At 31.8% G+C, this 12,356-nt stretch overlaps 1 protein-coding gene across 1 annotated transcript in view; it reads left to right on the top strand.

Annotated features, from left to right (window-relative positions):
- Positions 1-12,356, top strand: part of LOC129961002 (telomerase protein component 1-like) — a 148,024-nt gene that overhangs the window by 127,921 nt on the left and 7,747 nt on the right. The window contains exons 52-54 of the mRNA XM_056074793.1: positions 3,005-3,289; positions 3,678-3,832; positions 6,045-6,179. Coding sequence (XP_055930768.1) covers positions 3,005-3,289; positions 3,678-3,832; positions 6,045-6,179 — 575 coding nt within the window. The remainder of the gene's footprint in view (positions 1-3,004; positions 3,290-3,677; positions 3,833-6,044; positions 6,180-12,356) is intronic.

Raw genomic sequence — 12,356 nt, 5'->3', positions numbered from 1 at the left:
ATTGATTTTCAATGAAAAGACCTTTATTTATTAAAACAGAAATCACTGAGGTGCACAAAGTTATAACAGGATATTATGATAACAGTCAATTTCAGTTTAAATACAATAAACTATTAACATTTCATTTTTAACAATAGAAAAGTTGTTTGATATAAATTCACTTTGAATCCATCACAAATCTGCAGATGTAATTAGAAAACTAGTAATATTCACTTCCACCTAAGTTTAGAATTGCAGCAGTTGTTATTTTTGCAACAGGGGTTTATTTACTTACATTAATTAAATTCGTATAAGATTTTGTAGATAAATGCAATGTAATATTCATGTAAACATTTTAAAACCTTCTAAGCATATTCAAAATTATCAGAAATTTCATCAAATGTGAATAGAAATGCACTCACGATTTTGTTTGATTGTTTTTGGTGGCAAATCGCTTACCGATTTCTTTTTCTTCGAAGAGTTTTTCTAACAAATTACTGGAACAGCTATATTTAATAAATGGACACACACTGAATGAATTCTTCAAAATGATTGGAGCATATCACCGACTTCGAAGGCTGGAAAAAATCTATATCAAAGCTGTCAACCCAAGTCAGGGTTGTTGAAAGGAAAATAAGTAAACATTTTATCATGACAGTCACTCTTGTGTTTCGCATTAAAGCATGCATCCATCAGCACACCAGTATTTCCTCTTTTAACACATAATAAGAGGAAAGAAAATGACTCAAAAATTATAACTTCAAATGTAAACAAAAAATCCGCTTCATACTTGGCGGAGAACGTTAATGGCAGACTGATCTACGAAAGCAGTGCGGATGAAACTTAAATGCCATGCGCAAGAAGTACATGACATGTGACTTTTACGTCACATGAATTGACTCCATTGGAGACAGTTTTGGTTAACATTCAAGCTTTTTTAAGGATCGAAGGGTTTCGAATGAAGTAAAAAAAAAGATGAGGGGGTGAAGTGTTCTTCCCTGGATTTTCTCATACACTAACACAATATATCATGCTTTATTTCGTTTTATGTGTAGAAATAGATTAGAGAAATAGATTTTGTAGACCTCCTTTATCCGCTTAGAAATCAAATTTGATCTATTCTACAATTTTCCTGCCAATACCACATTTCAAATTTCCTTAATCTAACCTGTTGCTTATGAATTCAGTACTTCTCTTTACATTTTTTTTTAATTATCATGTTTACGTATACACGTACATACTTCCTGAATATGAGACGCAATTCAAATTTAGATAGAAATGTACAATTTCGGTGTTATGAAATCATACAATATTATATTCGGCTAACTCATTGAGTTTTTAAATTATCGCTTTCACAGACAAAGAAAAATTTCTAAAATGTGTTTTTCCTACTTATATAGATCTTAGACGAGAGGATTCATAAAATTCTCGAATTAAAATATTTTATTGTTACAATACTTTATCTTCCTGTACATTTTATACATCAAGGTTAAAAAGAGAAGTAATATTCTTAAATACGTAAATTCAGTTTTGTATCTTCAAGTAAATGCGTCTACCAAACATTAGCTACATGGTCCATCCTAATCATGTCAATAAAATAAACCGAGTGTATATAGCATTCTGGCGTGCATCACATTTGGGAGCTATCTGCGAAAGCCGGGTCTTGCTAGTGCGATGTCACAATGTTTTTATAGACTTTGAATCTTCTTATTATAAGAAACGAGTTTCTTATTTATTTCGTTACGTTTCAAGAAAGTAAGATTTGAATTTATAACAACTTTTGAAACTTTTTTTTTTTTTTTTTTTTTTTTTTCATACTACTGCGGCTCACTTTATTATAAATTTGTAGGGATGACGAATATTTTCAGAGCGGTTATTACGTAACCAATATCAAAAAGTCACAAATACAAGTGATCAATACTTTTCAAAGAGGGGTGTGATTCAAATCCTTCATACGATCTTACTGATGATATTTCGATTACAAGTTTTGGATCACGATAGAAACTAACAATCGATACGATATCACTGAAATTTGCCGGAGCGGTGACGATACGATCTGTCCAATGGAAGCTCTCGAAAGAAATCTGTGATTGGATTGAAAAGTGAACAGACTGGTTATTGGAATTATCGTATCGTATCGTATCATTGAATTGCATATCACTGAAATTTATCGCAGCGGTGATTTCACCGGAAAGTGCGAGGCTTCACTGGAAAGTGCGAAGTCACCACTCCACTTTACGGGAGTGACCGATATTCGTATTTGATGATGCACTATTCCATACAGATCATTTTTTATTGCTCGTGACATGATCGACTTTGATTACATGTACTCTGTTTACTGCTGGCGCCATCTATTGGTAGAATATAGAACTAAAGTAAACATTTTAAAGAAATGACATATATTTTTAACTCATCTTTTCCAGAAAATGGTTCACTCTAATAAATAAATTAAATAAATAGTTTTGAGAAAAAAAATAAAATTTAAGAAGTAAGCTGAAACAGATAAATTAATTCAATCACACGTTAATTAAATTAGTAAATTAAGTATTAATTACAATTAATAAATTTTATATTTAATATTAAGTAATAATTTTTAATTAATAATATGATTGAAATAACAGATATTTGGAACGCATATTTAAAAATAACAATAGCAATATTATTTGTTATTCAAAAAATCGTGGATTATGCATCTCTATAAATTTGTGTGTTTAATAGAGCTTTGAGATTTCTTTATCAATTGTTAATTTTCAATAAATGGGGTTCTTATCAGCTTGTCTTATCAGTTCTTATCAAGTTTTTTGTGCATAAATATTTGGAATATCTCTAAATATTTCTATTTAATGAATTGTTGCTTAATTTTTCCATTCTGTATTTTAGAAAAATGGTTTTACCCATGAATTAACTATATTGATATAAAGACGTTTAACTTTGTCTGAAATACTCTAGTAAAAATGTGATTAGTTCAGGTTTTGAAAAATAGTCTAACAAATAGCATCTTTAAATTTTTTTATTTTTATTTTAGAGAGCATTTTCATATTCATTGGAAGGTCACAATAGAGGCATTACTTCTTGCTGTACTAGCCAAAGTGGTGAAATTTTATCCTGCTCTTTAGATGGTACTGTTAATTTGTGGAAAATACCTGAGGAACCAGGAGATATTCATCCAGAGCATTTAGCTAGCATAACTGATTTTTGTTTTTCTGTTTCACGAGAAGAAATTATCAGTTCAGACGCATATGGTAATGTTATTATTTGGAAATTGGATTTCTCAACAGATACTCCATTTTTGTTTGCTGGAAAGAAAACAGTGAGTTCAATTAATTTATTTCATGATTTATTAGTGATAGTACTTGATAATCATTTTTAATTTTCGAATAAACACATTTGAGATAGAAGATATGTAGCTCTATTAAAATAGAAATTTATATGAAATAATTTTTTTGTCTTAAATATATATATAATGATTTTTATAGTTATTTTTTTGTGTTTATACTTAAAATATCTTCTTGTAGGTTACGAATATTGAATTTGATGGGGGTTTTCCCACCAGTATAATCCTCTTATAGTAATTTATCTATCTTCAACTTTAGTTTTGATTTTGAGTGTTGTATCAAATTTTTGTGTGGTAGGTTTACATTTTTTTTTTCTTTTTCTGATTCCTAATAATTTTGTGATTTTTCTTTGCGATGTTTTAGTATGCTGGGGGATATGTCAAATCACTGTCATTGCTTCAAGACAAGAAACTGGTTTGTGCAGTCACTCAGACAGCAGATGATGGCGATAAATATTTTATCGATGTTTTATATTTTGAACGCAGTACTTCTGATAACAATTCTATCTACAGTTTTCAGTATGTACATTTTTCCATTTTTTAAAAATTAGTCACATGCTCCATAATTCGAAAATTTAAAGTTGTTTTGTTAAAAGTATAACATAAACTTGTTTCCCCTCTTATTTTGAAGATTATACAAAATCATAAAAGATTTCGGATTCCATACTAAGTGAAAAAAATCAGTGTATTGCTTTTAGTATCAATAAAAATTTATTTGTTAAATTAAAAAAAAAATCTTTTCAGTAATTTGCTATATTGCAATAATTGGAACGTATATTTAAGTCAACAGAAACCAACAATTGTTACATGTAAATATGTTAGTATAATTATTCACATTTATGTTATTACGGAAAACGTTTGGTTTGTGTGCGGTGAAGTCCAACAAGTCGGATAATGGAAAATAACCCATTATTCCACTTGAAAACATGGAGCACAGGGTAAAAAAGAGACGAAGACCAACACTTGAAAAAAACTCGACGCAAGCAGGCAGAACACAGCAATAGTGTTCATATTGCAACTAGAGATTTCGCTTTACGATCAACACGCCTAAGAGAGCTTTCCTGCTTTAGTAAATGCTTAAAAATTAGTTTAAATTACAATAAGTAAAAAATTAGTTTAGATTACAATACCATTTATTTCTTCCTTCGCCATGGTTTGAATATCAGTTTTCTAAATTTTTTTTTCGTGTATTTTGTAACTTTAAATCTACAATATGGGCTTCGCATTAATCACATAAAAAAAAACTGCATTTCTTTGTTCTAGTTGCGAAAGTAGTTTTCAAAAATAGTACTTGTCATTCAAGATTTTTTGTTTGAGATATATTTAGTATAAAAACCTTTTGCATTCTTAAAACGCCCCCCCCCCATTTTTTTTTTTTTTTAATTTTCCAGCAACTAATGGTGTTAACTATTTATTCACGTCTAAATCGGTGCGCAGCAAAACAATCAATCGCGGTTTCGATAATTTCTCCTCATGACAGCTGTAACTTTTCACTGGAAAAGTCTTATCAGGAAGAAATTTCTAAAGCAGTCCTGTGTGGTTAATATTGAAATATTTTTATTAGAATATTGTTTCAAAGATGTTAATGTTTTTTTTCCACAGTCTTGAACAGTCTCAGAATCGACTGAAGCAGAATCGTCACAAACAACTGTTACTCTAATAGTTTGAAGCTGAGACTCCTTGATTTCACAATTGAGAAGCAATTTTTGCTGCTTTCTCTTTCAAAACGGGGGGAGGGGGGGAGTCATTTTTAAGAATATTTACTGCGCGAACTTCGCAATATTTACTGCACGAATATTCACAATCAGAATATCCCAAATAATTTATAGCTTAAAATTTCTGTTTTCCCCTTTGCGGTTGAATTACTTGCCTGCGAAATCTGCATGATAACCTAACCTTGCCTAAAAATCTGCCTAACTAATATTTAAAAAAAAAAAGAAAAAAAAAATTTCTAGAACTTTTAAACTTAAATCCACACTAAACGAAAAAGAAAAGAAAAAAATATCAAACTGTGGAACTCTTAGACCTAAATCCACATTAATTTCTATACTACATTAATTTGAAAGTTTAAATTTAAAAAAATTAAGAATAAGTGTTAAATATGTGAAGATTTTTATTAAAAGATTATAATAATGAGGTAAGTAATAATGGCAATAAAGGTTGTTGTGTTTTTTTTAAAAAAAATTCACTATCGCTTTTAAAAATTTGTAATATATATATTATTTATGAATTTATTTCCCCATTTCGTAAAGCAAGATTATTTTCTTTTAGAAATGGAATTCTTTTTGTGAACTATATACAATATACCCGGACAATGTCAAGTATTTATAATTCTTAATGTTCTAGCCTTTTACAATGTTTACAATGAAATGGAACATCTCTATAAGTATTAATATCTACAACGCTGAGATTAATAAAAATATTTTAATAAAACAGATTTGTTCAGGTCGACAAACTTTTACTTAGGGTAATTGACTTAATTGTTTTCTCCATTACATCTTTTCTTTAACTGAAGTTTTGAACTCAAGCGACATAGTATGTACATGTTATTACTTTTTTCTTTTTTTTTACTGTGAAAATGTTGCCATTTTGCTTTTAATTTTGAAAATAAATACCATAATTTATATTTATGTGATCACTGATATGTTCTGTCATATTTGTAGAGTATAAGGTATAACAAAGGCTTTAGGTTTTAACATAAGAAATCTAAATTATTCAATTTTCCTTGCAGTGCTGAGAATTCACACTATTTTGACAGTGAAGTGCTGTGCCTTGATGCAAGTGGGACAACTGAAACAATTGTAGTTGGTTTGAAGTCGGGAAATTTCGTCCTTATTAATTCTGATGTGAAGAAAACAATTAATGTGTATGTATTTGTCGTTTTTTCACTAAATAGATTTGTATGTATGCTTTATAGGTATTTATGCATGCTGTTAATCAGTTTATTTTTTGACATTTTCATAACGTTGTAAAAAGTGAAAATTAATTCACTTGTATATGATGATACTTCCCCAATTATTAAATTTGTTCAACGAAAATATGTTGGCCATTGAAACGAAAGTTTTAATGATATGTAACTTAGTTAATTGTTTATTATTTTGGTAACTGTAAGAACATATCACGATTTATACCAATCAGCATTTGTTTCTCTGATGACTGTTGAGCATAATTTTAAATATTGCATTACTATATTCTGAAAAGCTTTTAAAATTAAAACTAAAATAGCGTATTTTATTTGCTGAATTTTATAAGAATAAAATATTATTTACGCTTTCGTATTTAAGTAAAATTTTATAAGATATCATAACGTTTATAATTTTAATCATAGTTTTCTCTCTGTTTCTGTAAGCAGACTTATAGAATTAGTTCAACATTATTAAAACTATTAGCTTCTTTTTCTTTTATGTTTATATAACAATATTGTTACGAATCTGTAATGCGGCTTCCCAGCATAGTTAGTTCCATAGGAGGTCCCAGAGCTTGGCGACGAATTTGGCGCCAAAATAGATTATACCCGAAACATCGAGAATTTTCCCGATCCGTCCATTAGGAACCGAGATACGCCTCGAACGTTCCTGATTGGTTGAGAGGCTTCTAGCCCCGCCTCCTGAGACCTATAAAAGGAGGCAGTCTGCAGCTGCCGGGGTCGTCGTGAACTAACTGAAGACTACAATTTAATCCTGCAAGAGATCTGCAGAAAATACCCAGGTACCGACAATAAGCTCAATAACGGATTCATCAAGATAACTACAACTTCAGAGTCGGACAGACTAAGCATCATAGAAATCCTCAATAAAAAGAAAAAAGAATATCTCCGAAGATCCCACCAATAGACCAATTAAAGTTATCATCAAAGGGCTACCAGGAAACCACAACAAAGATGAACTCAAAAGGGAACTAGAAGAACTAAATTTCGCAGTTTTACGGATCTCGCAACTAAAGAACTTCAGAACTCAGACCTTTCACCCCATATTCCTGATTGAGATAAAAAAAGTAGGAAACTACAGTAATATTTACAACATAAACCACCTGTCCTACATGAGGGTTAGGATTGAAACCTATAGGAAACCAGCCAAAGCCCCGATGTGTTTCAGATGTTCTGGCTTTCATCACAGCGCGGAATTGCAGTTGCAATCCGCGCTGCATTAAATGCAATGGAAACCACCTGACGGCGGACTGCAGCATTAAAGGAAGAATTCCGGAGCCAGTATGTATAAATTGCAAAGGGTTAGGACATTTAGCTTCTTTGAAGGGGTGTCCTGCCTACCCATCTACATCAACAGGAACCAGAAGATCATATGCTGAGACCCTCAGAAAAAGAATCCCAGAAAGTAATCCCGAAATAACTCAAACCCAATCTAAATCCCAACAGTGACCCAGGAACCAAAGGAAACCATCTGAGTCCAGCCCAACAACAGCAGCCCATACCACCATCCCTGATTTCTCAGAAATACATAGTATAATAGAAGCATTTAAAGAAATCAAGAAACTAATAATAGAATTCCCAGGCCTCCTGACAATAGCAGACAAATTAAAAGAATCGAAGTCCAAAGAAGAACGGAAACTGATCCTCCTCAATGCACTTCTTGAATAAGCTCCAACTCTCCCGCCCACCTGCACTTAGCAAGCTCCTGATTCGCTGAACTCGTACAATAGTTAATCCACCACCTGACCCTCGGAACCCGGAAAATCCAGAAAACCTCACCCACTCCTACTCCACCGACTTGCTGCCTCCCCGTTGGTCAAGCGAACTCACCCCCTCTCCCACTCCCAGTCTCTGAAACCCGGTCACTGTGAAGAACCATATCGACCTCAGTTTGCCACCAGTTTAGGGCATACTTAGACGCAAGTTTTTAACTGTTGCAAGGAAGATGATAGCCTCGCTTCGCGAGGCGGGTGCTCCATAATCGCCAAATCCCGCCTGCCGGGGTCGTCGTGAATTGAGTAGTGAACCAGATCGGAGTCGTAGTCGGAAGCGACAGAGATGAGTAGTCGGGATCGACGGTGGAGAGTAGTCGGAATCGACGATAAAGAACTGGCCTTCCAGAGAAAGCGGAGCAGCGACGGAGTGAAGCTAGTGCTGAACTAAGCTGTGCGCTACTGTCTGCAGTAGAGTCTGGTTGTATGCTGTTGTATGCTGCACGTCTCGGCTGAAGATAATCGTCTTCTGTGCTGTATATAGTTGTCGTCTTTGTGCTGTCCTGTGAGTCTTCGTGTAAATAAACGTCGTTATTTTATTTTCTACTGCCGCCTGATGATTGAGCATTCCCCACACCATATCACTCCCACTATCCAAACGAACCCCGGAAATTTCGTAACAATTTGACTATTTTCTTCCCAAGTAATGATGCTTTATTGGTTTGTATTTGAACATACTTTTATATGGAATTTATGTGTAGTTTTGTAAGTTTTAATTATTTATTGATTTTCGGGGAAGCTTTCCGATGATTACTTATTAAAAATGTACCGAGTATTATACTTTATGATAACTTTTGCACCTAATATTTTGATTTGCCCAATAGTAAGTTCGTTTATTTAAAGGAAAAAAGAGAAGGTTAAGAGAAGAAAGAAAGTTTATTATTTAAAAATCAACTGTAAATAATATATATTGCATTTCGATATAACTCTTTATCAGTTCCGTCTTGTCTTTAGAACTTTGAATATATTTTTAAATCTTGCAGAAATTTATCGTTTTTTTACATGTAGATATAATTATTCAAATGTCATGTTCTTAAGATTGAAAATATAAGCCAAATATTCATAACCATAAGATTTCTAAATATTTTTCTACTGTCAAGAAAAAAAAAATCTAGTTGATTTTTTAATTAGTAATTCTTTATTGCCAACTTTTTAAACATTTCATTGATTTGAAATATTACAATTCCATTCTTGTCCCTTTTGTATCATAGTTTCATTTTTAAAAAAATCATTTCGGGGATGCAGCTGTTCAAAATATAAACTATATTCTATTCACTGCCTGTTTTCTTTTTCCTACTTTCTTATGGCTAACTTAAAACCTGCTCTTGTAAAAAAAATCATTGTAAACTCTTATTTCTAGCGTGTGTGTTGATTCGATAATTAAATACAATAAGGATTTCTATTTATGTTTCCACCAGGAATTGTTAGAAATTTCTGAATCTTAAATGTAGATGTTTTTGTTTTTTCATTGGCATGATGTTATGCAATGAAACTCACAAAATCACAGTGAACACACTTCGGTTTTTGACCTATTTATTTTTGTCAGAGTTACATTTTAAAGATTTCTTATATTTTCCAAATAATATTGGTGGTGACATTTCAAACATTTATAATTGTAGATACTGGGGAGCTGACACGACTACCCTTAGAACTACCTATCTAGCTATCATCAGACCTTTACTTGAATATGGATTCCCAATTTATTGCTGTGCCTCCATTTCCAACTTGAAGAAACTTGATCAGGTTCAGCTGAGTGCAGCTCGTATAATAACTGGTCTGAAAAGAAGTTGCCCCTCAGATATTGTCCTTTATGAAGCCGACCTGAAACCTCTCCATGTTAGAAGACATGCTAACCTTATCAAATATTACAACAAACTTTCCAGTTATGGCATTGAAAACAACACCTCAAAATACCTAAGTAATTGGACTAACCTCCAGAGACTCAAGAAAAATAGTCCCTTTATTCAAGTCAGAATATAATATAATATAATATAATAATCAGAATACTCAGAATATAATTCCTAAAAACGTAGAGCCACATTCTCTTCATTCCTGTGTGAATCCTACTGAAGAACTTACCAGGGTTCACTTTCATTTCAACCTTCCTGTTCCCATTAATAAAAAGGAAAATGCGTCAGAATACCTTAGACAATTGACCTTGGAAGTCATTAATAAAATCCCTACATGTGACATTAAATTGTATACTGATGGCAGCAAAATCGACAATTTTGCAGGTAGTGGCATCTACATTGTAACTCCTCAGTCTAGTTTTTCTCTATGTCAACGAAATCCAGACTTCTGTTCTGTTTTTAGAAACGAACTTCTAGCAATCGATGAGGGACTTAAGATCATTTTACACGAAAATAATTATAAGAACCTTTGGATTCTTACTGATAGCCGCAGCTCAATGGAACACCTTAACAATTGGACCTATGTTGGAGATAAAGCAAGTTGGTCTATTCTTCAGAAGTTGAAGCTGATTTCACTCCAACATGATATTCATTTCCAGTGGATCTCATCTCATGTGGATCTACTTGGTAACAAAATAGCAGACAGGCTTGCAAAGAAAAGAAGCAGCCTAGCGACTTCATCTTCTGCTGAGCTCACATACTTAGAACTTTTCTCTCAGGCGAAATTCCTAAATAAGAAGAATTGGATGGTTCCCCCTACTCATTATTGGTATAGAGCCAATAAGCCGGGCCAGTCCTTAATTCTTCCTTGTGATAGAAAAACCAATTGATACAACCTTGTGATACAAAACCAATTCATTGGGGAGAAATTTATTCTTCTCCCTTTCTCGTTTTTGACTTTCTTCTTGTCAATGGATTTTTGGATTTGGTCTGACTAAGTCAGACCATGGAGATTAGCAACAACAACAACATAATTGTAGATCATACTGCTTGCGAAATAAATTAATGCTAAATGGCACAAAATCTAGCATTGGATGAGAGAACAGAGGACAGCTGTGTGCGTTTTCTTGAAAAACTATTTGTTTGGAGCTCTCAATTTTTATAATTTGTAAAAAGTGATGCAAAATGTGCTATTGAACGCAGTAATGTATTTAATTTGAATAAGGTAGCGCATATTTTAGATGTAAAACACAGTTTTTTTCTGAATAAATGCTACAAATTACATTAATTAAATTTCTTAACGATTTCATGTGCAGAAAATAAGTATTATTTAAAAAAAATCTTAAATAAAAATCTAAGAATACATAAATTGTCAATTTGTGCTCCAAAATTTGGAAAAAAAGGACGAATGTAAAAAAGTACAAAAAAAAAAAAAAAAAAAAATGTGACTCTTCAAAAAAAGGGCTTTTTAAATTGTTATTTTTAAAAAAGTATAAAATAAGTGAAATATTTAATAATATTCAACCTTTTATAATGATGTTAAATTCCCTCTGGCCTGAGATTTCAGTAAAATACAGTAATAAAGCGGTAACACGGAGAAAAAAATATTTTAAACTGTCGATTGCCCGATTTGCGCTTAGTGAAGTGGAGAAGGATTACTATTTGTTGATGAAATTATCATGCCATCTGCTATTTTTGTATATGCTCAGAGGGCTGCTTTCCCATTTCTTAGAGTTAGTGGTAGTTTGTGCAGCAATGGGTGCTCTAACATATACTTATGTTACAGCATATATAGTTTTGCTTTTTGATATAAAATTTACCTTTATGAAAAGTTTAATTATAAATTAATAAAAATAATAATTAGATTTCCGTCTTGATGTAGGTAAATTTTATTAAAAAATTGTAGCTAAGCAATTGCTAGTTTTTAATTAATTTTCTTTTAAAAAATGAACTTTGAAATAAAGCTTCTTGGTTATTTTGAAATTCTTACTCTCATTTATAAAAATCTTCTCAGTATGGCTGAGCAATAAAAAAAATCACAAAATTTGTATTAAATAATGCACATGTAATAATGTTATTTTTCGATTTATTTATAGAAAAATTATATGGTACACTATTTCTAAATTTTTATTTATCTTTCATTGAAAATTATTTTCTAATTTTTGGCTCATGAAGAGTTACTTCTGTGGGGGAAAAAACCCGCATAAAACGACATTTCTAGTGTTTTTAGAACCTTATTTTCGGAATCGCCTTTTTAATTTTATAAAGAAACGAATGTTCTATTATTGTACTTGCGCAGCAGCAGAAATTCGGAGCTGTGACTAAAAGCAATACTGAGTACAGAAAGTAGTATATCTTTTCCCCTTATTTTTCACCTAACGATCAAAAGCTATCGAAGGAATTTCATTAGATTGGTAATGGATTTTAATATTATGTATAAAATTAAATTAATAAATATTTTTATACACTGAAAAAAGTTAAGATGCTTCAGTTCC

The sequence above is a fragment of the Argiope bruennichi genome, chromosome X2 (genome assembly GCF_947563725.1).
Source record: "Argiope bruennichi chromosome X2, qqArgBrue1.1, whole genome shotgun sequence".
NCBI lineage: Eukaryota > Metazoa > Arthropoda > Arachnida > Araneae > Araneidae > Argiope > Argiope bruennichi.
The sequence above is the reverse complement of the archived record's forward strand: the minus strand, read 5'-3'. Positions and strand labels throughout refer to the sequence as shown.